Source organism: Stigmatopora argus, chromosome 9 (assembly GCF_051989625.1).
Source record: "Stigmatopora argus isolate UIUO_Sarg chromosome 9, RoL_Sarg_1.0, whole genome shotgun sequence".
Classification (NCBI taxonomy): domain Eukaryota; kingdom Metazoa; phylum Chordata; class Actinopteri; order Syngnathiformes; family Syngnathidae; genus Stigmatopora; species Stigmatopora argus.
In genome coordinates, this window is record NC_135395.1 from 11,157,473 (window position 1) to 11,182,798 (window position 25,326).

At 43.1% G+C, this 25,326-nt stretch overlaps 1 protein-coding gene across 12 annotated transcripts in view; it reads left to right on the plus strand.

Annotated features, from left to right (window-relative positions):
- Nucleotides 1-25,267, plus strand: part of rapgef2b (Rap guanine nucleotide exchange factor 2b) — a 58,368-nt gene extending 33,101 nt beyond the window's left edge. For 5 of the 12 annotated variants that reach the window (XM_077609000.1, XM_077609002.1, XM_077609001.1 and 2 more), the window contains 24 exons: nt 6,879-7,010; nt 10,059-10,227; nt 11,009-11,145; nt 11,905-12,063; nt 12,439-12,591; nt 12,676-12,840; nt 12,979-13,086; nt 13,168-13,371; nt 13,906-14,014; nt 14,097-14,379; nt 14,814-14,971; nt 15,062-15,076; nt 16,302-16,542; nt 16,631-17,017; nt 17,093-17,304; nt 17,508-17,631; nt 17,883-17,906; nt 18,804-19,027; nt 19,546-19,713; nt 20,442-20,585; nt 20,876-21,068; nt 21,150-21,649; nt 21,725-22,132; nt 22,984-25,267. In XM_077609000.1, the coding sequence (XP_077465126.1) occupies nt 6,879-7,010; nt 10,059-10,227; nt 11,009-11,145; nt 11,905-12,063; nt 12,439-12,591; nt 12,676-12,840; nt 12,979-13,086; nt 13,168-13,371; nt 13,906-14,014; nt 14,097-14,379; nt 14,814-14,971; nt 15,062-15,076; nt 16,302-16,542; nt 16,631-17,017; nt 17,093-17,304; nt 17,508-17,631; nt 17,883-17,906; nt 18,804-19,027; nt 19,546-19,713; nt 20,442-20,585; nt 20,876-21,068; nt 21,150-21,649; nt 21,725-22,086 (4,371 nt within the window). In that variant the 3' untranslated portion in view covers nt 22,087-22,132; nt 22,984-25,267. Of the gene's footprint in view, nt 1-237; nt 2,144-6,878; nt 7,011-10,058; nt 10,228-11,008; nt 11,146-11,904; nt 12,064-12,438; nt 12,592-12,675; nt 12,841-12,978; nt 13,087-13,167; nt 13,372-13,905; nt 14,015-14,096; nt 14,380-14,813; nt 14,972-15,061; nt 15,077-16,301; nt 16,543-16,630; nt 17,018-17,092; nt 17,305-17,507; nt 17,632-17,882; nt 17,907-18,803; nt 19,028-19,390; nt 19,444-19,545; nt 19,714-20,441; nt 20,586-20,875; nt 21,069-21,149; nt 21,650-21,724; nt 22,133-22,983 lie in introns of those variants that run through there. The other 7 variants (XM_077609004.1, XM_077609005.1, XM_077609009.1 and 4 more) reach the window with 6 other exon arrangements.
- Nucleotides 25,268-25,326: the final 59 nt, after the last annotated feature.

Genomic DNA, 25,326 nt, shown 5'->3' on the forward strand with positions numbered 1-25,326 from the left:
CCACCCCCAACCAGCTCCAAATATCCGCGAGCAAGGCTTTGTCTGTCTAAATGACTACTCATTTTGTCTCTCTCAGTGGATAAGACAATAATAATACATTTTATTCAATTCCAGTCATAAGGAACACAGTCACACGACCATTTGGACACACACACAATACCACTGAGGGGGTCTCAATCCCACGGAAGTCAGACAAATGAAACATTACACCATCAGTGGGCTAATCCATTTGATTGCCTTATTATTTTGCACTCAATACAGCAAGAACAGATACTTTTCTACTTTAATAGATCTTATCATCTTACCAGGAGAATGTTTAAGAATTGTTTACACTTGATCATTTTTTTATATTTGAGGTCATCCTGCTATGAAGGAACTGTTTGTAGATAAGAGGAAATACAATATTTAACAGGTCATTCCTAATGCACCCAGACTGTCAAATGGCCTAATTTAAAACCCTTGTGTAATGTTATTGGATTGTAGAGCCTATAGCAATGCTATAGGTTCTGATCTCATGTTTGCAGTGATGCTCATATTTAAAGAAAATCATGATTGATTGGAAAGTATGGTTTACAGATTGCTGAGTTGTACATCCTGGCTGCTGTGATGTTGTGCCATATCTTAGCTAATAGCTGTTTAAAAAACTAATTACCATGAAACAGGAACAGCAGGAATTTGGCCAAAAATTATTAATTTTTTGGGGTGAATATCCAGAAATGTTTGACTTGGGTTAACATTGAGATACAGGGATGTTTACTTCCTTAAAAAGAGTAGAATTTGGTACTGATGCAAATTGGGCTTGCTTTGGCATGGCATGTGACTAACTGGAATAATCTTTATCATTGGCAATTTCATAAACGTAACTGATTTAATGTGCGTCTGCCTAACGTGGTTCAGATTATTTAGATTAACAAACCCAGTCTTTTTGGTCTTGCATTAAGTATTAGTGCTTTATTGCAAATATGAGCTGCATAGATTTTTGTTTGACCTTGAAAAGACGTGTCCAAAATGAAGCTCAAACTGTCTCTTAGAAAGAAAATGACCTTCCTGAGTTTCTGATCACTTGTAAATCCTAACTTCATAGTACTCAATTACATTTGAAGGTGTTCAAGGTTGGGATTTAGTTTAGTTTTTCATGGTGAGTCAGCTAACTTTGCTGCCACACTCTCTGAAAAATGAACTCTGTCTGTCTAAGACAGAGTCAAAATTTGTGAAACACAAGCTTTAGTCTCCTGCACTACAAGTTGATCTTTGAAGGATGACTGTAAATGTCCAGCAGAAACTGACAACAGCCTCTGATTGGACGTCATAGGACGCCATAATGCCATCTGACAGAAGCGAGGTGACACTTTCCTCTCAGCCTCCTGCACCGCTCCCACTTGTCTGTTTCCGTCGCTACGGCAACCGTTGTCTCCCAGAGGCTGTACAAAGCAAGGATGGGAGGGGCTGGTTGCCAAGGAGACCCCAGCTGAGAGGCAGTGACATCATGGCTCCTTGTGAAAATTATTATTTCATATCGCATCCTTTTTAGCACCCACTTTTTGGGGGAAAGGGTTTCCATGACAACCGTCTATAGCCAGACCATTTAACAGAGACTCTCATTCCTACTCCTTCATATCCATATCGGCTCTTCTTTCCATCCCTTCTGTCTGGGGGTGTCCGTAAGGAAGGAGGCGCTTACAATACTAACCCCCCCCAGCCCTCCTCCTTTTTCCCACTTCACCACAGCCTCCGTCCCCTCCTCCACCCATGACACACATGCACCGACCCACCCCACCGTCCATCCCCCGAGCTGACAAACAAACCGCTGGCTTCTTTTTTTTTGTAAGAAGGATGCTCCTCTCTCCCAACGCCATGGAGGCAAGGCAGCGGAGGCGTAGCGCTGACTAAAAAAACCTTTTAGGGAAAAAAAAATTAAAGCCTTTCCGCTCTTTTTTTTTCTCCCCCGTTTTTTTTCTGGATTGGATTTCAACACTCTGAATTCAGAGCGCTAATCTAGCGGATACTCCCTTCAGGGAGGGAGAATACAGTGGGGATGTTAGATTTTGGTAGAATTTGAGCCCTGGAGAGGATTGTTATCGCCATGAAACCGTTAGCAGCTGCAGACAGCAATGGAGTGCAGAGCCAACAAGATAAAACGCCGGTGAGTAGCAACGCGACACCAATGTACAGCCTTGTCCTTGACCCTCCACTTGTTCGGGAACCATACCGGTGTAGTCAGGGATATGTGTCAGTGTGTTGTAGTAGAAACCTACGCCATGTGCTTTTCTGTCACGCGCACATGCACGCAGTTCATAATGTTTCTTTAAGAGAGATGGCTAAAATAAGATGCTAAACCTAGATGCCATGATATGATCGTGCACTGGTGGCAGGCATTCTAACAGCTCAAAAATAGAACTATAGTCGATGGTCCATATTGTCAAAGGCTTATTCTTGGACTCCAAGGTAACCTGATGATAGCCTTTAAAAACACCATCTCAAATATTAGTGGCATCATTTTTTGTACATAACCCAAGCTACACTACATATTTGTACATAATAGGTCTAATAATGTCACGCCACAGAAAAAAAGATGGGCCTATTCTCGTGCTAAAATGGTTGCTATGGTATCATCAAGCACATCCTTTACAGACACCATGCAAAATGAGAAGCCAATGCTGCTTTATGGTATTATAATGTATGTGTGTGTATGTTTATATAAAATGTGGAATCTGGGCTTGCGTGGGTTTTCTCTGGGTACACCGGTGTCATCACACATTCCAAAAACGTGCATGGTAGGCTGGTTAAATTGCCCGTAGGGATGAGTGTGAGCGTGAATGGTGGTGGTCCATCTCCTCGTGCCCCGTGATTGGCTGGCCACCAATTCAGGGTGTCATCCCCCGCCTTGTGCCCGAAGTCAGCTGGGATAGGCCCCAGTACCCACCGTAACCCGTGTGAGGGGAAGCGGTTCAGAAAATGATTGAATGAATGAATGTTACATTTTCTTTAGTAAGTTTTGAAAAAAAACCCCACTTTTTTTAGTAAAATTTACTTTTACGAGGGTTATCATGCCATAGTAGATTTGTTAAGAAATGCTACTTATACACTACACTAGAGTCATTACATTTTTCCTTTTTATTCTACTTATTAGATATACTTGAATGCATCGTAAAAAATTTACTACTTGAGATCGAGCACTGCTGTCAGCATTACTTGAAAGCGCAGATTTAAACCTCCAATTTATTTGAAGCACCGATAGACCACATTTTTCTAGATAGGAAATGTTTTCTCCACTAGAAACCACCCATTGTCTTTGGGCGGTTGATGTTTCATTTCTGTAGATTTTTGTAGTCGGAATTTGATTATTCTTGTGTATTTTTTTTGCCCTCATATGGTCATGTAACAGCTCATGGGGCTCATAGGGATGTATAATAACAGTTGACATACATCACACTGTCCAAAAACAGAAACCATTGTTTAAAAAAATCCTACATTGTCTCCATTTAAGTAAAGTATTGTTTTGACTGTATCCTTTTAAACTTGTAATTAAATACATTTTTGGATGACTATTTTTACTTGAATAATATAATTTTAATGTAATGAGTATAAAAAAATTGTTTAACTAACATGTTTGTATATTTTGCCAATCCATATTTCTCTGTATAGTCCAGTTTACCAGAACTAGTTTCAATAGTTTGTGGTTTTCATCAAACCATTAGGGTCATATTGTCTGCAGTGTAGCTATCCGTGGTGCTGAACATTCACCACTCCCAGGGCACAGGCATGCGCACTTGAAGGAGCTGAGCTCGCTCCTGTCAAAGCTGACAGTGTCACAGCCAAGTCTTCACACAGTCCTTTAAATCAAGCCCTCCGCCCCTTAACATCCTAAGACCCAAACTCTTGCAAGGCATGCATTTTAATTTTCTCTTTGATATTTAGACTAATTAGGACATGAGTGTAAAAACTTAAGAATTATTTTAACATGATGTAGTTTCTGAGAAAAATGATTCCGACAGGCCCTTGTACTCCACAATTTAATATTGTAGTCCAGTAGGATTTAGGTTTCAGGATCAAGATTAGATTCATAGGTTATGGTTAGCTTTAATGTATGGGATTTTGTGACCCCGGGTTGTGTAATGAGCCAATGGGGACACACATATCCTCATGTAAACGTCAGGTGCTAACAATCTACAAGTCAAAGCCATTTTCTTGTCGTTAACCCCGATCCTTTAACGCTGATCTGGCAATTTGTCTTGGGAACTGTAAACGTGTGCGCCTCAGCAACATTTTTCTTGGTATAAAACAATATTGAGCACATAATGCACAATGGGTGCACACTTGTAATGGCTCTTGTTTACTTGATAGCCCCCTTATCTCCTGTCACACTCCCTTCATTTAATTGTTTGCTTATGTCGTTAGCATATTTATTATAGCTTGGGTAAATATTCAATCATCCCGGCAGGCACACCGACAGGCTAAGGAGTAAATAACAGCGAGACCGAAGCTTTATCTATTATTATTAGACTTTTTTTCCACCAACATTCTTTATCCACTCTGTGCCATTCATAAAATACTACTTGCATGGTGGTCAACTTCACACACAAATTTACACGGACAAAAATTAACTTGTAAAATATGTGCTTATAGACTGATGGGCAACATTGAATTACACAACATTAAAATATCCCTGATTGTGTAACGGCAACCTTTGATGACTTACCATTAATCATCCACACCGGTATTTACTGCTTTAGTTTGACCATTAAATCATAAAATGTAATGTTGTGTACTCTCCTGTGTGGTTGAAATGGGCCTCGCCTCAGCCTCCCACATCACTGGATACTCGCATTAGCCGCTCATGACTGTAATGGACGTCTCGCAGTGATTTTCTGGCACACCAGCCAGGCATTGAATAGATTGAGCGGCAGTCTCATGCTTCCCAGCCCGCCAATCTAGGTCATTAGGTCTGGGTTGTAATTTAAGGAGAACCACATCTGCTCACGTGTAGGCCGAATCCAGCTAGTGAGCACGCACTTCGGCTCCGGCATTAGCACATAGCATAATCCAACACTCCCCTGTCGCACTCGGTGACAGCTGATTGGACCAGTCCATTCCCATGCGTCGGTAAAAGTACAGGCACTCAACCTGGTCTAGGCAAAGGTAAAGCACAGGCTTTGTGATATTTCTATAGGATTAACGAAGGCCAGCGATTGTCCGAAGGTAGCATTGTTTCCAATGCATGCCGTCCCAGTCAGGAGGTTAGTAAAGCACATGTTCATAGAGTGATTGGTCGCTGGCTTATTGACCCACAGATGGATGACCTAAATGAGTGCAGAGAAAGGATTAAGTGTTGTATTATCCTCTTTACCAATGGGGGAGGGTCTTGTGCTTTGTGGGGCTTTCACTGTGATTGTGAAAACCACTGGGGGCGGAGTTCATTATCAGTAGGTCATATAAACACATATCGACCGGTTCTGCACGACTGGCCTCGTGTACTTTGCGCTTGCTAAATGACTGAAAAAGAAAGATAATTTGATGTACTAATTTACTTGCATTGCATATGCCAGTACAAGATGATGCTATCAAACCAAGAGAAAATATTTTTAAAGCTTAAACAAATTTAAGTTACATTTTGCACACTTTTTTTCTGCAATAGATCTGGAAAATGCTTTGTCTAAATAAAAAGGTTTGTTTTCATTTTAGGGAGGTTTAACTCTGGTTTGATTGCATTTTTTTTAGTTCAGTACACGTAAACATCAGTGTTGCTGCACAACATTTGTATTTACGAACAATACAAAAGCATTGTTAACAAGCGAACACACTCATCGTCTCAAAAAATACAAACAAACAAAAAACTTCATAATTAAACACATGTTTTCTGAGAGCATGCAATCAAAATTTAGAATAGTGAAAAAAATGAAAAGACAATTTAAACAGGAAAAAAGTAGTCCATATAAATGATCCAGCATCAATGCAAATATTATGATCAAAGAGTCAAAAAGTGGTTCACCGGGTCAGTGTTTATGAATATTTTATATTGCTCGATGGTTTATTTACCCGCTTTAGAGATGATATCCAGCAGGAAGGCCTTTTGCACAGCTGGCAGTGTAGAACACTATCAATATTACATCTTTGTGCCACCCACCAGTCAAACTGCGGAACACCAGATAGTGGGTCAACCCCCATTGGCCAATTTCTAAATTTTCCCTGTGTAGAGGCTGTATTTATGTGTGACGCCTATTGGGGTTGAAATATTGGTAGGCTAGGGTTGTCTCTAGAGCAAATAGTCCAAAAACTGCCAGTCAAACTTCACACTTGTGTCCCTCTTGTCCATGCACATGGAGGGGCTATGTCAGGTAAAATGAGAACACTATTTGGGACTGGAGGTGAGGCGTGATTGCAGGGTGTCAAAAGAATGCCATGCTGTTTAATTATCTGGCTGGCTGAACTCACCGAATTGGTAGATCGGGGGGCTCGTCCTTGGCCAACAACACCTCCCCGGCCGGCACACAGTCTTCCTTAACTGCTCCATTTCATCCCAACCGCCCTTGGCTGAGCGCGGTGCTGTTATTGTTATTAGCATGCTGAAACCTTTTGTGGCAGTGTTAGGGCCGACTACCTGAGTTTAAAAAAAATGCACAGGAACTCAACCTCGATTTTGCAAACATACAAAAAAAAATCCAAACTGTTTTATACATATATATGAGGTTGAGGAATTGTCATCAATTTAATCTAGGAAGTATTTTACACTTTTTTCCCCTTGTGATCCAAAATTAGAGTGTAGTGTCAAATTAGTTCTTGGCTTGGTTAGTACTGTGTTTGCAAAAAAGGTCTCCCATAGCGTCCCTCGCCGTCGTTAGCGTGACCATTCTGACTGTGCGTATGGTGTGTGTGTGCAGCTACCTGCAGACTTCAGCAGACTTCACCTGGCCGACGGCTTACACCCACAGGTGACGCATGTGTCTTCCAGCCACTCGGGATGTAGTATCACCAGCGACTCTGGAAGCAGCAGCCTGTCAGATATCTACCAGGTGAGGCATGAAGAGAGAGGAAAAAAAGGAACCCCTTAGCCCACATTCCCAACCGGCCCGTTCTTTTTCATTGGTCATTTCTCATATACAGTTGAGAGTCCAGGTAAGTGTAGGCGACCTATATCCTTTCACGATTCATTAATAGCAGAATCATCGTTTTCATTTTTTTTTCCGGGTCTGCAATTGAAGTTCTTGGTCCAATCGTTGAGTGGAAGTCATGCCCGATCACGGCATTTTTTTTTTGACGATCAGGACATCATTCGTATGCATTGCGTGTAATCTCTAAAATAGATATCCAATACTTTAGTAACAAAAAATACCAGTCAAAATGTGGACATACTTTTTGGATGTTTGCCACCAAACTCCTCTTTAAAGGTGGAATGGGGCACAACTGATGTGGCAGTTCATATTAACAGAATAACGAAGGGCAATTTTTTGAAATAACAGAAAAAGTGGCATCCTGACACCCCGCAGGCGTAAATAACGCTGCTTAAAAGAGTGCCAAATCTTGTGCCAACTAAGCCTCTTAATGCCTACGCATCTTAATGCCATCCATCACATGCTTTGCGAGCTCCATTTTACATAGTCCACGCCATCACTCAGCATCAAGCTCTTTCCTCGCTTGGACATGGTTGACTAAGAACCCCTGGACATTTATATTTGTGCGTTGGAGTTACTGTGTTTTGACAGGCAAGTGTGAGACGGTGATCTAAAGGCCACCTGGCAGTCACACAAACACACACAGTGTATTTACTGTATCATAGTGTCATGAAACTCAAGCACTGTAATTAATTAATTCAGTCATTGTCCAGACCGCTTAATGTCACTGGTCACGGGGGTGCTGGAGCCTATCCAACCCAACTGTGGACACAGTTGTGGACACCCTGAATTGCTTGCCAACCAATCCCAGGGCACATTAAAATGAACAACTTCAATTTTAAATAAATATTTTCTTATATTTTCTATATTTACCATAATTTTAATCTTTTTACTTTATAAGTATTTCAGGGTGTTCAGACTTTTATCTGCATTTTTTAATGTAACTTTTTATAGTGTTTTTTTTTTTACCTATTACATTTTCATTTACTTCAGTATTTCTACAACGTGTTTTGTATTTGCGTTAAAAGTAAATTCAGGCAGTTAAGAATGCAACTTCTTGACTGTGCGACTTTATTAAATAGACTACTGTTTTCATATTAAATGACCACATTGCTCTGGCTTTGGAGCTTCTTTTGGTAGGATGAGTAAAAAGCTTAATTACTGGCATGGGCTGGTTCTCACGGTCTCAGACAACAACATGACGGGACAGGGTGGTTGGGTTTGTGTCTGTGCGAGTGTGTGTGTGTGTGTGTTTGCCCATGCTTGAATAAATGATGACACGGGCCCTTCATGCGGCCCTTGAAAGCATTGATCCTAGAATAGACCTGATGAAATATTAACAACACCTAATTTTCAACGCTGGCTGCACGTTTATATGGATTTTGGATGACAGGAGGCGGGGCCTGCACTCTGTCGCACGTTGTTTTAAAAGAAGCCTTGGGTGACTGGGCATACATGTCTTTGGTATGGCCTCATTTCAGTTAGTTTGATGGTCTTTCATTCACTGAATTCTTAAGGCTGTGTGATGGAAAATCAGGCCAGATCATGTGATTTTCAAAGGTTCAAAATCGGGTCGAAATAAATGAATAAAACATTGGGTATTTAACATGTATTAACTCATTGGCCATCAATAGCATTGTAACATGCTCACTCAATGTCAGCCTTCCCAGTTGCAGGCTACAAGAAACAAAATAAACCAGAGGTATAGAGGGATTATTTGTTTACCAACATGGAGGATACGTGCATAGCATGGCTGCAGGAAGCGCCAGCAATTTTAAATGCAAGTTGCTGTTTTTGCATTACTGCTATTGTCATTTTGAATCAAAATGGTTACATGGGCGGCCTCGCCCACCGAACGGTCCACGCCCAACTGTCCAACCCGGTGATGGTGAATGATTCATGAGCTGCTACTGTCTTGGTTTGCATTCGAGGAGATGACACGAGATTAGTTGGGTCTCGGGACTGGTTCCTTCCAAAGTGTGATGTGTACCAAACATGCGTCTGGCGTTGGAAATTTGCGGACATTTGGCTAAGACTACTTTTTCTCCTCTTCACAATGAGGTGAGCTTGAGGATGGTGTTTTTGCGTCTGCCATTTTCTTTCACTGCTTTGTTGTTCTGAAGGCGCCGAGGCAGAAGTAATTGCATGACGGCTTTCAAAGAACAGGATGTTGCCGGCAGGCTTCGCGCCGACTTGAGGGTTTGGAAGAGGTTGGGAGTTAATGAGCTTGTTTCTATGCACGTAGTTGTCATGCAGCGCTAGAACCGACGTGTGGTTGTGTGCTGGCAAATGGAAGACTACCTTCTAATGAACACGCTTTAACTTTGGATTGGATTTTTTAAATTTGGTTGATCATGGTGCAGAGCAGTGATTGCAGAGTTGAGGGTTTTCTCAACGATTTCTTGGATGTTCGATTGGTTGTATTTAAGGTATTTTTTCAAATATATTTTCATACATTTTTCATGTAATATGTATGCAGTAAAAACATCATTCCATTTATTTTTTTAATTCTTTACATATTTTATCTGTTGATATTTGTTCATGAACATAAAACATTTTTTAAATTACTTTTGTACTATTAATTTTTCCTAACTTTACCTAATATTTTTATGAGTTCAATTTCTGTTCCTGTCAAATATTTTTATAGTACATTTTTCATTATTTTGAAGATTATTGGTTGTGTATTGCATATTTGTGTTTTGTTTTGTTTCAGCTTTGTACATTAGCTAATCACATATTTCTTCATTTATATTTCAGCTAAATATGTCTATTTGCTAATACTTTGTTTTTCTCTTTGCTTGTTGCTTGCTGTGGAAGCCAATGATGGAAATGTTTGACTTTTGGCTTGATCGGGCGACCTTGTTGGATAATGATGGCAGGAAAAGCACTACGCCACTCGTCATAAATCCTCTAATACTTTTAAAAATCCTGTCCATTTCTTTTCCTCAGGCCACCGAGAACGACATGGACCTGAGCGGCCTGCCAGAGACAGCCGTGGACTCGGAAGAGGATGACGATGAGGAGGACATCGAACGGGCGTCCGATCCCCTTATGAGCCGGGACATTGTCCGAGACTGCCTAGAGAAGGACCCCATGGACAGGACGGACGACGACATAGGTAAGACGATGGTTCACACGCACTTGACGAAACTTGATGAGGTTTATTCATTTGATAAGGAGTGTCAGGGGATGAACGTTTGTTCATCAAAGCCGTGACTCCGTGATGTGTGTTAGGCACGTTTGAGGAGGCTCGATGTTGACGAGAGGAGAAATAGGATGAGTCGGTCGTAGCGAGAGAAAGAGTGAGTGCCTTCTTCATCTCGCCAGCAGCAGCAGCCTGCCCGTCCGTCTCCCAGCCCTCCCAAACCTCCCTCCCTCCCTCCCTCCTTCATGCCAGCAGGCTTTTTCTAGGTCACTCTCGGCATATCCTGCAGCCTCACCTCACCCAGTGCATCAAACATTCAAACGCCTCCTTCCGTACACGCTATACCTGCTTGTTGCCGTGACAACCGCGGACATGCTTGCATCAGTAGAAAAATCGATTTTTTTTTTTTGCGGGTTAAAATTTTGGGGCATTGGGCACACGTTAAAGACAAAACAGTTAAACTTGTGAGTTTTATGATGTGTTTATTCTTAATCGTGTCGTAGAAAAAATGATTTAATTTGTTTTTAGTGAGAACATAGGCATTTTTTGAGAACTGAATAAAATACGTGTGATGCAGCAAATTTAAATCTGCAGTGAGGTCACTGAGTCTGACGAGTCAGCACTTATTCTGCTCCCCACCCAGGTAGTCAATGGCATTGATGTCGGGCGTGACTGAGGATCAGCCATCTCAAACGAAGACATCAACTTGGGGCTCATCAAAATAAAACTTTTTTCTCTCTCCCTCTTTCCGCAGAGCAATTACTGGAGTTTATGCATCAGCTGCCAGCCTTCGCAAATATGACCATGTCAGTTCGGCGGGAACTCTGCGCCGTCATGGTCTTCGCTGTTGTGGAGCGTGCTGGTACCATCGTTCTCAATGATGGGGAAGAAGTAAGTTTATTGAGAAAACTCACATGGTAGGAAATCGGGGCAAATGACGTTATTTTCAGCGGATTGCAATTGGGCAGGAAAGATCGGGTTTTTAAAATATATTTGTCTTGTTAAGTATGAACACATTGGTTGCCATTGATGATTCCATTTCATCACTGCTATCTCCATCTCTCTCTCATCCCTAAAATACACCTCACAAGTCATAGTTTTCTTCACTCGTTTCATTTTCCGCTCTATTAAAAATGAATGCAGTGTGTCTCGTCCTCCTTGAAAGTCCTCGGGCAGCTAAAGCGACACGTCTTTAAATGGCTATGTTTTGACTCACAATGGAGGCCCGGCGGCTCTAGTCAATGGATTCACTGAGCATGTTTTGAACGTTGGAACTAACGATCCATGCAAAATGCTAGTACGATGGACCAACAATTATTCAGAAAAGTTTGGTGCAAAAAAAAGGTCTTCCTTAGACGTTATCTTAGTGGGATTATGACCTATATAATATCATGTTCCTGTTCCTCAACACATTGTCATTAAAAGAACACAATTACTATTTTTATCAAGTTTACATCTATATAGTATACGATGAGTTCTGCTCAGTTTGATTTAAATCAGTGTAAATTTAGGTTAACGGGACCTTCTATCATCCAGTGAAAGAGCCCACAAATTTATCGGTGAAAGTAGCCTTCTACCCGATCACTGCTTAACATGCAGCATGAGTGACGCATTGGTGTCTAAAAGTACCATGTTGTTTTTCATCTCCAGCTGGACTCGTGGTCGGTGATCTTGAACGGCTCGGTGGAGGTGACGTACCCTGAGGGCCGCACGGACATTCTCTGCATGGGCAACAGCTTTGGGGTGTCGCCCACCATGGAAAAGGAGTTCATGAAGGGAGCCATGAAGACCAAGGTGGACGACTGCCAGGTAGCGTGTCTTTCACGCATGGGCATTACACGGATGTTAGTCACCGTAATAGAGGAGGTCGTTTGCCACTCATAGTCTTGGGGAGCTTGCTGTTGATGACACGACACTCTCCAGGGGAAGAATTAATGATCCATTTTCACACATGGTCGGGATGACCTCTTACTTGTTACAAGTTCTACCAAAGAAACACCTTCAAATGTCTTCATTTTCACATCACCTTAACTTTGAACATCAAGTGAAGGATGACACACTTAAACATCATCATTGCTCCAATTTTTGTAGATGGCATCAAGACAATACAATGTCAATCTGTTAAATGATCAACAATATAGATTATATGTGGTATTTTTTAAGTCTTTTCTTTCTTTGTTGCAGTTTGTGTGCATAGCCCAGCAGGACTACTGCTGCATCCTCAACCAGGTGGAAAAAAACATGCAGAAAGTGGAAGAGGAAGGAGAGATTGTCATGGTTAAGGAGCATCGAGAACTGGATCGAACAGGCACCAGGAAAGGGCACATAGTCATCAAGGTGCCTAAGCGTGCAACAGCGACACCATCAAGATATTGAAGTTAATTTTCTCAGTTATAACACCGCCATGCTCGCTGTGATCAGGGCACTGCGGAGCGTCTTACCATGCACTTGGTGGAGGAGCATTCCGTGGTAGACCCCACCTACATTGAGGACTTCCTGTTGACGTACAGGACCTTCCTATCGAGCCCAATGGTAGTGGGCAAGAAGCTAATGGAGTGGTTCCATGACCCAAGTCTCAGGGACAAGGTATATCATTTTCTGCCAGAACTCCCTTTAAATACTACCAATTAATCGGACGTCTAGTGAATGAAGGTCATGCGTATTCATTTATACCTACTCTCTTTAGTTTTTTTTTTACTATAACAATTGCAATATTTTGTTCAGGTAACGCGAGTGGTCTTGCTATGGGTGAACAATCACTTTAATGACTTTGAGGGTGATGCCGCCATGACTCAATTTCTAGAAGAGTTTGAAAACAATCTGGAGAGAGAGGTGAGTCTAAGAAATGTAAAATGGCACATAAGATGTGCTGCCCTCAAACGAGCCGCATTTTTGTTTGTGTTAAATCTTCAGAAAATGTGCGGCCACCTGCGCCTGTTGAACATTGCATGCGCTGCCAAAGCCAAACCTCGCCTGGTGACGTTAACCAAAGCATCCAGGGAGGCCGCTCTCGCTTTCAGCCTGCTAGGTGGGCAAGATAAAGGCTTCAGGGTCTTCATCGACACTGTGGAGGCTGGCAGTAAGGCGGCAGAAGCGGGGCTCAAGAGAGGGGATCAGGTAATGCCCAAACTTGCTTATGCAGGTAGCTCCTTTGATCAATCCCATCATGCTAAAAAGCCTTTGCAGCGCGTGGAGCGTATTTTGCACACCACTCGTATATAGAGCATTCATTCATTGGGTGCTGTTCTCTGGCTAGCAACCACACTAACAAGGCAGATGAGGATCGACTTCTGGCGGAACATGTTTGTTAGCGAGCGAAAAAAAGAAGCGTGAGCTGAAGGGTTATGTTTGGATTGACAAGATTTAACGCAGATTCAGACACTCTCCAGACGGGTTTCCAGGATTAGAGAGACTTTAGCTGGAAGCTCAAAACATGGGTAAGTGTGAAAATGCCTGTGAAGTCCAGCTTGTTAGGAGAAAGCCAACATGACCTGCCTGCAGAAAATCATTCATTCCCGCATTTTAGCAGTCTAGCCAGAGGTCTTGCTTAAGGAAATAGAAAAAAAAACATCAATTTATCATAAAAAAATAATCATTTGAAATCTGGGGATAACTTCAGTACTGACATGTCTTGTTTTCTTTGTCGTGAAGATCTTGGAAGTGAACGGGCAGAACTTTGAGAATGTCCAGCTCAGCAAAGCCAATGAGATTCTGAAGAACAACACACATTTGTCCATAACTGTGAAAACCAACCTTTTAGGTAAATCGCACCTTCACACACACCCAAGGATAATCCTTGCTCTAATGGCTCAGTTAAAAATGACTTCTTCCCCCTTTCGCAGTGTTTAAAGAGCTGCTATCCAGGCCTGAGCAGGACCTCCACGGCGACGTGGACGGCGAAGACGAGCACGATCGGAAGAACGGCGCACCGCACCTCCCCAAGATTGGGGACATCAAGAAAGCCAGCCGGTACTCCATACCCGACCTGGCGGTGGATGTGGAGCAGGTGATAGGCTTAGAGAAGGCTAGCAAGAAGGCCAAGAGCAACTCAGTAGGCGGGCGAAACAAGCTGAAGAAGATCTTTGACAAGACACTCACCAGTATCTTGCCTCCTAAGCCCTACAAGTAAGTAGTATTATATTTATTATAGATCGTTAGAAACACCCCAAATTTGCTTGCGGCTCTACATTACATCATTTTATTTATGTTCTTGTTTGGGGGGTTTATTTATGCCGATACTGTACCGATGTTTCACTGCCATTGACGGCGATGGGCATCTCATCCAATTTGACAGAAATTTTTTAAAAAACATTTTTTTACCAGTTCCGAATGACTGAAAATGACGTGATCAGGTCCGATTTCTGATGCCAAACGAAAACTTGAAAAACTAAACTAAAACATGGTAAACGGCATAAGTAGCAAATCCCCCATTAAAAACTAAATAAAAACCAAATTTAGAACAAAAAAACAACAACCCTAGACTAAAAACAAGCTCCAAAATTCTTCAACTTATTGGCTGCTTTCAAAGCCATGATTTTAACTTTGTCTGGTTCGCCTAGCGACGTCTGCGTGGGCCAATCGCAAGACGACAGCATTGTGGGTATGAAGCAGTCCAAGCAGATCCCACCAGCGCTCCCTGTCAGCGGCAATCTGTCATCGTCCAACCCCGACCTGCTCCAGTCACACCATCGCATCCTGGATTTCAACAACCAACCCGGTGAGCCCTCCTCCTAGCTAATCCTGCACCGATTTTTAAAACAGCTAATCTTCGCTAATATTTACCGTCACGTTATTTGTGTTCCTCCAGTGCCGGTCATCTTGAGTAAGTACTTGGAAAATCCTGTGATTCTTTCCTTTACTCTGTGCACAATTGCACCTTTCACGTTAATAAGTAGTTATCGCTAATTTACGGTAAAGCCTGCTTGTTCACTGGAGCTAATCGAGTTAAGCACTGACCACCTCCCTCTCCTATGGTTGTTTGTTTGCTTTTTCTTCATGTTAATCAATTGAATCACAAGGAATTCTGGGATGCTTGTGGAGGGCAAACAGGTTTGCTTGGGTGATTGCTGTGAAAAGTATGGAAATTAACTCTTAAAGAGTACACACTGGCACGTTATTTCGTAGTCCTAGCCGATGCCTTTATTTAATGTGTCGGTACCCAATATTAGTATTGGTTTCTGTGAAACACTAGTTAACATAGACACGATTCTAGTGGAACATGTTGGTAAAAATCTGGTGGTTTAATATAAGAAATCGATTCTTGGCAGCATTGCCATAACTTATTGAGTATCATACATCGTGTGCGGTCGATTGGTCACCGGTCTTTTGGTCGCCGGTCTTTTGGTCGCCGGTCTTTTGGTCGCCGGTCTTTTGGTCGCCGGTCTTTTGGTCGCCGTCTTTTGGTCGCCGTCTTTTGGTCGCCGGTCTTTTGGTCAACCGGACCGCGACAACGGGCGAGTAAAAGAACGGCGACCTTAAAGACCGACGACCAAAAGACCGGCGACAAAACAGAACGGTCTACGCATCAATAAAAGCCAACAATGGCCATGAGCAGTTTCACTGAGCCGACGCGTGAGTGTATGAGAGTTTGTATGTACATGAGTTGTCCCCTTAGGAAGGTACGTCAGTCAGGGTCTTAACAAGTTCTCCAACAAAAAACAATAAAAGTCCAGGAAATTTGGAGCTTTTCTTTAGCCAAATAATTAATAGGGCATTAAGTATGACTAAATAGTAATTCACAGTTTGTATTTAGGGAATTTGAGCTACGATTTAAATGGTAATTATCAATAACCTTCCGGGCGACCAAAAGACCGGCGACCAAAAGATCGGCGACCAAAAGACCGGCGACGAATCGACCGTGTACCTCATACATAGTATCGCAATACATCACCATATCGGTATTTTGTCAAACCCACACATGCAATTTGTATTACTTTACTTGAAACTTCAAGGCGACTGGCTGAAAAGACCAGCATTCTTTACTAATGTTGAACATCCAGGACATTTGGAACAATCGATTTTGATGGCAACCAATCCTTCCCCCGCAGATATGTCCGACCAGGTGCTTCGAGTGTTTAAAGCAGACCAGCAGTCGCGCTACATCATGATCGGCAAGGACACCACGGCCAAGGAGGTGGTGTCTCAGGCCATCCGTGAGTTCGCGCTGACAGCCGCGCCCGAGGCCTACTCACTCTGCGAGGTGTCCGTCACGCCCGAGGGCGTCATCAAGCAGAGGCGATTGCCGGACCAGCTCTCCAAGCTGGCGGACAGAATACAGCTGAGCGGCAGGTATGCAGTAGAGTAGAGTAGATCATTTTGTAACACGTTTTCCATAATAGGGGTTCTTTACACAAAGCATGGTTCTTTTTACGTGCAGGTACTACCTGAAGAGCAACATGGAGACCGAGACGTTGTGCTCGGATGAGGATGCCCAGGACCTCCTTCGAGAGGGCCAAATCTCGTTGCTGCAGCTGAGCACGGTGGAAGTTGCCACGCAGCTCTCCATGCGCGCCTTCCAGCTCTTCTGCGCCATCGAGCCCACCGAATACATTGACGACCTTTTCAAGCTGCGACCCAGGACGGGCGCCGCCACCAGCCTCAAGCGCTTTGAGGAGGCAATCAACCACGAGACCTTCTGGGTGGCCAGCGAGGTTACACGGGAGCCCAATCAACTCAAGCGCATGAAGACGGTCAAGCACTTCATCAAGATCGCGCTGCACTGCCGCGAGTGCAAAAACTTCAACTCCATGTTTGCCATCATCAGGTGGGGTTTAGCCAGAAATTCAAATGGCAAGCGCTCAATATTTTTTATGCTTTAACGCCGACTCCTCTCCTTCAGCGGTTTGAATCTGGCTCCCGTCTCTCGACTTCGAGGGACGTGGGAGAAGCTACCCAGCAAGTACGAGAAGCTCTTTAGCGACCTTCAGGACTTGTTTGACCCCTCCAGGAACATGGCCAAGTACCGAAACGTCCTCAACAACCAGAACCTGCAACCACCCATCATCCCGCTGTTTCCCGTCATCAAGAAGGACCTCACCTTCTTGCATGAAGGTACTCCACGCGGTAGATCCCTTGCTACATTTACATAGCCAGATTTATTTGAAGAGGTCTCAAATATCCATTATTTAAATAACAAATGAAAGAATAAAAAATGCAAATAAAAAAAACATGAGTAAACATGGAATAATCAAAAATATAAACAATTCGAAATGAATTTAGTCTAGACTATTAGACCACTATTTTTCTTGCATCAGGTAACGACTCCAAAGTGGACGGTTTGGTAAACTTTGAGAAGCTGCGGATGATCGCCAAAGAGATACGCCACGTAGGCCGCATGGCTTCGGTCAACATGGACCCTAACCTCATGTTCAGGACCAGGTACTGAAATCTCTTAGGCCTTAAAAAACAGCAACAAATACAAATACTTGTGAGAAAATTCTTCTTTTGTCATGATTGCTGGCTGTCAAATTTGGTGGTGTTGAAGCTCTTTTCCTGTGGCTTCATTTTTCTACGTGGTGACCTTTGATTGTCTTTGGTGGTCTCTGGTGCTCTTTCCTGTCCTTAAAAGCTTGTTTTGTCTTCTTCTTACTCATCCATCCCCTGCCCCCCCACACACACCTCTGTTCTAGGAAGAAGAAATGGAGGAGTTTAGGGTGAGTTTTACATGTGCTTCCACATTTCTTTGCTGGCTTTCTTTTTAACGGGTTGACTTGAATGACCTCACTAACGACACGACACGTAAAGTGTACCTACTGTACTGCCTGATATTGACAACTAACACATTACTTTGCTGGGGGTTACCTACATCAGAAAAAAATGCAATATCAATGCTACATTTTGTCATACTGACAACTAACACATTACTTTTCTGGTGGTTACCTACATAAGGAAAAAAAATGCAATATCAATGCTACATTTTGTCATACAACATCGTAATTCCATAGTAGTTCATTATAGATGTATTTTTACACAGATATTTTAGACATCTTGTCCCAGCAAAGTTGACATTCACAGCCGTGACTATTTGAACAACATGCTTTCCAAAAGTTCTTTTTTTTAATTTTCAAATAGTTGTTTTTTTCCCCCATTATAGGAGATCGATAAGGCTCTTGACATATGTCAGCCTGTGTTATCAATCTTGTCATTTTTGTGGTGCATAAATGCTAAATTTAATATCAAACAAATGGTAGCCTGCAGGGAAAAGTGAATTGTTATTATGAATGTTCTCCAATTATGGGGTCTATTATGCACTAAAGATCTTTATCTTACTGCTTGTTAATAATGAGTTCATAATCTTCGGTAATATGCTTGTAAGACAGATTTCATGTGAATTAACCACAAAAATGTCAACTATGAAGATAAGTAGCAAGATCTCAGCTGCTTACTTCTGCTTAGAATGCTGCTGAATTCTTTTAGGGACACTGAATGCTGGATTGTGGCATGTTTTGCAACACTAGACAATATCTACCTAAGTTTAGAGTGCCCTCTCTTAATAAATATGTATCTTGCCTACATTCTCAATGTTTTTGGGGGATTTGTGCTTGGTGTAGGTCCCTTAGTCAGGGCAGTGCCAATGCAGCAGTACTAGACGTAAACCAGACGGGCGGCCACAAGAAGAGGGTACGCCGCAGCTCCTTCCTCAATGCAAAGAAGCTGTACGAGGACGCCCAGATGGCGCGCAAGGTCAAGCAGTATCTAGCAAACCTCAGCTTGGAGACCAACGAGGAGAGCCTGCAGACACTCTCGCTGCAATGCGAACCCTCCGTCAGCACATGTAAGTCAGCCTAGTAGAAACAGAAACCCCCTTTTTTTAAACTGAAGGTATGACTGTTAGAATACTTTTTGGTGCTTTTTTAACTGCCAAAATGTATTTAATGTATAGGTGTGTGCGTGTGTATTTAGTATATACACATGTGCATTGTTTAATAATATGGGGAAACATTTTTCTTTTCATTTACTGTTCCATGGGGTTTTCAACCAATTCTATACAATTTTTGCTCATTCTGAATACAGCATCAGGTTTTTTTCCTCCTGTATGCCTAAGTCTTCATGGAATAAGCATTTTTTGATATTCTTATATTAAGTGGTGTTTTAAACAGATTCCTAATATATTTTCCTGTTCATCTGTCCCTCCTAGTCTAAATGGATTGGACATCTAGTGCCGTCAATGGCAGCCTATGCATTAATAATGTAATTTTTTTCCTGTTTCTGTACATTTCATTGCATAATATAGTGTGACAAACCTGCTGGCCACGCTCCTTGCCCCAACATGTGCTGTCATTACTTTTCCAGTGCCTAAGAACTCAGGGGTCCGCCGGGCGGACACCTCCCCCGTGGTCTCCAGAGCGGCCAGCCAGCAGAGAGGGCAGCTAACCAAAGGTCCTCAAGCCTTGCAGGTGCCCGCCGTGGCCCTGTACCCATCGCGCAAGAAGGTGCCTGTGAAGGATTTACCTCCTTTTGGTGAGATAATCCTTTATTCCATCCTTCCATCAAATCTAACATCTTTATAGATGCACATGGTAGTGTTCGCAAAACTTCAAATCCTGGCTGATATTACTGTTTGACATTCTCCAAGAATTAGTGCCGGCCCACGAATAGATAATACGACTGAAAGGACAACAAACACTCATACCTGTCAAGTCGAGTCGTACGGTGTTTGCAAGGTTTTTTGGGGGTTTGTAAGGGGAATCATAATCATTTATAAGGGCAGTTACCGGCAGAGGTTGACAGGTATGAACGCTGTCTATTTTAAAGTAGCATTTGTAACTGGCGGACATTTTAGGATTGGTGACTGGCGGTTGGAAGCTAAATCTTAGAGTACAGATTGCATAAGATTGACACAATAATTATTTGTAGTCGCCCATACGATTGCCTGCATTTTAGTGTGTCAATAAAGGCCCCTTCCGATACTAGTATTGGTATCAATACAACATTTGTAACTGATGAGATGCACACAATGCTTTTATATATCCATATGGAAACACACAGTGCAATCACACAGAAAAGGAAGAAGTGACAATCTTGCAATTATTTGGTGTACCTTAATCCTGTGCATTGAATACTTATTCTGAGGAATATGAGCGCTTGTTGCCACCTAGTGTCTCTGTGACAAATCTCCAGATAAAATGTGTTTATGTGCTCTCTCTGTTTAACCCATGGTAAAGATTTTTTTTGGTTCTTTATTTCAGGCACCAGCTCCCCGCAATCCTTGAAGAAGATTCTCTCACTGTCAGAGGAGGCCAGCGAGCGCCATCGCAGGCAACCCGAGGACTCGGTGACCTCTAACGCGTCCTCATCGCCGCCGGGGTCCCCGCAAAACTCCCCCAAGAAGGGTTAGTTAGCACACTCACTTCTCAGTGCGGTAGTCTTACACCCTCTGGAGCTTGCTCTAATTGAAAACATTCATTGCCTCAAGAGAACTTCTAACTCCTCATTATTTATTCTTCCTATAATGTTTGTACGCATAGTTGTTGAATGTAAATTGAGGCATCAAGGGGATAATGTTAAATTAGAATGATTGAATTTTTTTTTTGCATACTGTCATTTGTAAATTTGCATGATTTATGATTTTAGCCTCCAGTGGAAGCTAAATTCTCATGTTTTGTGACCTAAACCGTCCCAGGTTACAACCGCACAGGCGACTCGTACTCGGACTGCAGTCAGAGTGAGATGTCTTCCCGCTGCAGCCTGCTCAGCAACTTGTCCTTTGAAGATGAGCGGCGGCTGAGGCACTCGGGGTGTGCCGGTGACTCACAAAGTGGAGGCGCCCGCCTGGAGCGGAGGGCCGCCACCGATCCAGACCAGTACAGTCTTGGGTACGTGACCTCACCGGTAGTGCCGCCACCTCAATTGTGCACTTACCTTGGCCTAGACTTATTCTCGTGTCGGCCTCGCAGATCTTACTCGTCGATGCAGGACTGCCGGGGCATTTACGCCGGCTGCCCCACGGTGCTGTCGTCCCCCAGCTCTGAGGAGCTGACCCAAGATCAGGGGGACCGGGTGTCCCTGGACGCGGCCGACAGCGGGCGCGGCTCGTGGACGTCTTGCTCGTCCGGTTCCCACGACAACATTCAGACCATGCAGCAAGGCCGCAGCTGGGAGACGCTGGCTTTTGGCGGGGGGCTCCCGCCGGGCGGAGGGTCCGAGGCCCTGCTGTGGGCGGCGCAGGCGCGGGGCAGCTGGGCCTCGGCCGGCTCGTCCTCGTCTTCGTCCGCGGCCTACTGGGGCGAGGACTCGGAAGGCGACACGGGCACTATAAAGAGGCGGGGCGGCAAAGACGTCAACGCCGACGCCGAGACCAGCAGCATCACGTCCACCGGGTCTGAGGATGCCAAGCAGATGGGGCGGCCTTCAGCCACGCCCTCCCCCGTCACCACCGCCTGTAAAGGACTCATGTGTGAGTGTCCGTTTAAATGCAGTTACAGATAGTATGGAACAAGACCAATTTTTTTAACTCCCGTTGTGCTCACAGCCCGGAAAGAGGGTCGCTACCGCGAGCCCCCTCCGACTCCGCCGGGCTACACGGCGCTGACCCTCTCCGACCTGGAAGACGGCCCGTCGACGCCCCCTCCCGTTCCAACTCCCGCCACATCAGCGACGTCGTCGTCGAGCCGCCGTCCGCCCGACTACACCACGGCGCTTCAGCGCTCGCGCATGGTGACGCAGTCCCCCGACTCGCACGCCCACCAGGCGGCGTCCAAACAGAGGGAGGGAGCCCCCCATCGATCCCGGGACGACGACGAGGCGGAGGAGGAAGAGGAGGGTGAGTCTCCTAAACTTGTCGCTCTGAGGAAGCTGAGGGCGCAGCGTACCCCCCGAGCCACCCAGCCGTGAGGGTTTGCGTGCGGGGGAGGGGGGTCGCCCCCTTACCCTTCGGCAGGTAAAGACTGATTCATTAGATAGCCCCACACCCACCTGCCCCCACCTAAATGCATGCCAACTCACTTGGAATGAGACTGATCATTCCTTTGGAATATTACAATTAACCGTCATTTGTTTGTTTAGTGCGGAATTTTCATGCATGGGACCAGAAGCGCAATATCACCCCGACCCCACACACACAAAAAAGTAGTGCACGCCACCCCCCAAGTAACCTTGCTGTAGTTTCTGTGATTAATTTAGTAGCAATCATTCATACTTTTCATTCATTAATCAAAGGGAAAACGTACTTTATGATATAAGAGGGGACATGAATGCTCTTTCGCTATCATTTGGATCGTTAATTGAAATTAGTTGTTTTCGTGGATGTCTAGAGAAAAATGCTGAAAAAGTGACTGAAAAAGATGCAATTTTTATAATATTACATTACAAAAGAGAAAATAATAGATGCAAACGTTCTAATTGAGAGCTAAAACAACAGCATTATATGGAACATAGTTTTTAAAATATTAAAATCAGCTTACTGCATTACATCATAATTGTCATTAAAATTAAATCTGAGCATTACCGATTTATGAGAAGCCATCCTTTTCATTTCAATGCAAAAATCCAAGTTGTACACTAAGAAAACTTATCATTTTAAGCTTTGTTGGAGCATCACATAAGGTTCCATCTGCTCTTAGCAGCATTTTAGCAAAATTTCAGTCAGTCGTCAAATTTGTCCGGGCAAATATTGTTTCGAATGAAAGTCTAATGGCAACTTTTTGCCACTTGATGGAAATATACATATTGACATTTTTCGAACATAGTAATGACCTTCATGTTGTTGTATTTTTTTTTCTCTTTCCGCAGATGATGAGCAGGTGTCGGCGGTTTGAAAGGGTAAAAAACAGCAGCGTGCCATCTCGCCGAGCGACCAATCGACTCTTGTCGTCAAGCTACGTACGTGCCTGTTCTGCCACCCGATTGCCGGGATCTCCTGTTGGCTCCCCCTTCCTTCCGGTTGGCCCGCCCGCCCGCCTTAAAGCATCATGGGGTGTTGACGGTCCATGCATGCAAAAAAAGAAATACAGAAAAATACTGTGAAGAAGAAGAGGAGGCGAAAAACGACAAACGCTGGCACTTTTGGGACAATTTCAAGACATTTAAAGAAAGAGAAACATAAACAATGTTGACATCCTTCTGCACTAAAACGAACTACAAAAAAAACGAGCAGCAGACATTTTGGGGAGGCTTTCAATCAGTCTTTTGCACTCCTGACCATCTCCAGGATGTCGGAACAGTGACGCCAGTATTAAAAACGTGCAACCGATAACATTTCACACGTATTTGATGAGCACTTTCAGCACAAAAATCTAGCAAATGCGCTCCTGGACGCCAGGGTAACCATTACAAAAAAAAGCACAACAATGACAAAAAAAGGGGGATCTCTAAGAAAAAAACAAAAACAAAAGAATGTGGCGGCGTGAGAACTGGAAAATGAATTGTGACTCACATTGACTTGTCCCGTTTGTGTGAATGTGCAAAAAAAAAGGCCTTACGAGCACATTGCGCATCAAGCAAGCAGAGTGAAATGCCTTATTATTCCACAAAGCTTCCTTGACATCATCATGGACCACTTCTAGGATCTGTTACACAAAAAGAGGACGAAACCGCTATTCTGATGACAAGGACTCGACAGAAGGACTCTTTGTTGTTGTTGTTGTTTTCTTAGACTTCGGTGGCAAAGGAATTCAAATTCCAAATGTAGAAGAAATCCAGAAAAATGTGGCGGAGGAGTGTTAAAGCCACACACGTGAAAACTGCTTCAAGTTTGAATGTTAACGAAAGCAGAATCGTGCGTTTTGTGTTGAAATGGCATTGAGATAACATTACAAAGTAATGTTTGGAGAGAGTCAATTTCAGTTTAAAGTCTGGATGGAAACAAAAATAATTTTAACCAGAACTATTCTGATAGTGTGACGCCAATACGGCCCTAAAATGACATCATCAACGTTCCTTCACCCGCTGCCGACCTTCCCACTTTCAAGCGATTGGTTGTCGATGAGTGAAAAAGTCATTTGTGAGTGGGTGACTATTGGTTTATTACTAATAGACACCCAATCTATTGGAAGTGGAGGGTGGCAACTATTAAATGCTAGTTTATCATTTCAATTCAGTTCATTATCAGCCCTCCCATGTAAAAGAATTGGACATCTAGTGTCAGTTGCAGGCAATGAGTATAGAAATTTGGGATTGCCTGATACCACACATCCAGGTTTCAAAATGAAAAATGGTATTGGTGCAACACTACTGATAATTTAATGGGATTAATATTAATAATGCAAGAAGAAACACAGTTTTTTTCCAAAATATAAATGCCGCTTTGCCAGAAAAAATGTCACCTTAAAATCAGACTGTCTTTTTTTTGGTCAGGGAGAGATTTGTAATTTTGCAAAGAACCACTTATAGAATAACAATAAAAAAGAGAACATATTACCAGAAAAGAATTTTGTAAAAAAAAAGAGAAAGAAATCAGAACATTTTCTGCTAATATTCCACCTTGAATGTTGAGCTTCTCTGCCAATCAAACAGTCCCCCCACCCCCATTTTTGTTGGTCAAATATTTTCTTTCCTTCAATCACAGATTCCCGCTGATCACATTGATCAGTTTTGGAGAAAAGGATGTTGGGTGGGGGGGTGCTTCAATAAATAGACTGAAGGGGGGCTGTTTTCCACTGCAATGACACACTAAAAATGCTTTTGTTTTGTTATTGTGATATACGTTTTTTTGGTTTCGTTTTCTACGGACCACATTTGAAGACGTGATGTTGCACAAAAGGTGTCGATTTGATGTCGTGGTTAGAACTGCTACTGTTGTGATGATGACGATGATGATGATGATGATGATGAAGACATTGTACATTTTAGTTGGTGATGTTCTCTTCCCTCTTGTACAACTCACACTTGTATGTCTTTTACAAAGACAATCGGTGGAGTATGTGACGTTTATTTCTTTCCTGATTTTTTTTTGTATTTTTAATACAATAATTGTAAATATTGGTTCTATTTTTGTTCAAATGTATTACGTTTATGCCTCAACATCCAGTTTGTATGAAGCTGGGAATTAATAAATACTGCATTCAGAGTACGGTCACTGCTTTGATTTTGTTTTTAATTGGTGGGATTATTATATTGGTACCGGTTTGTTAATTT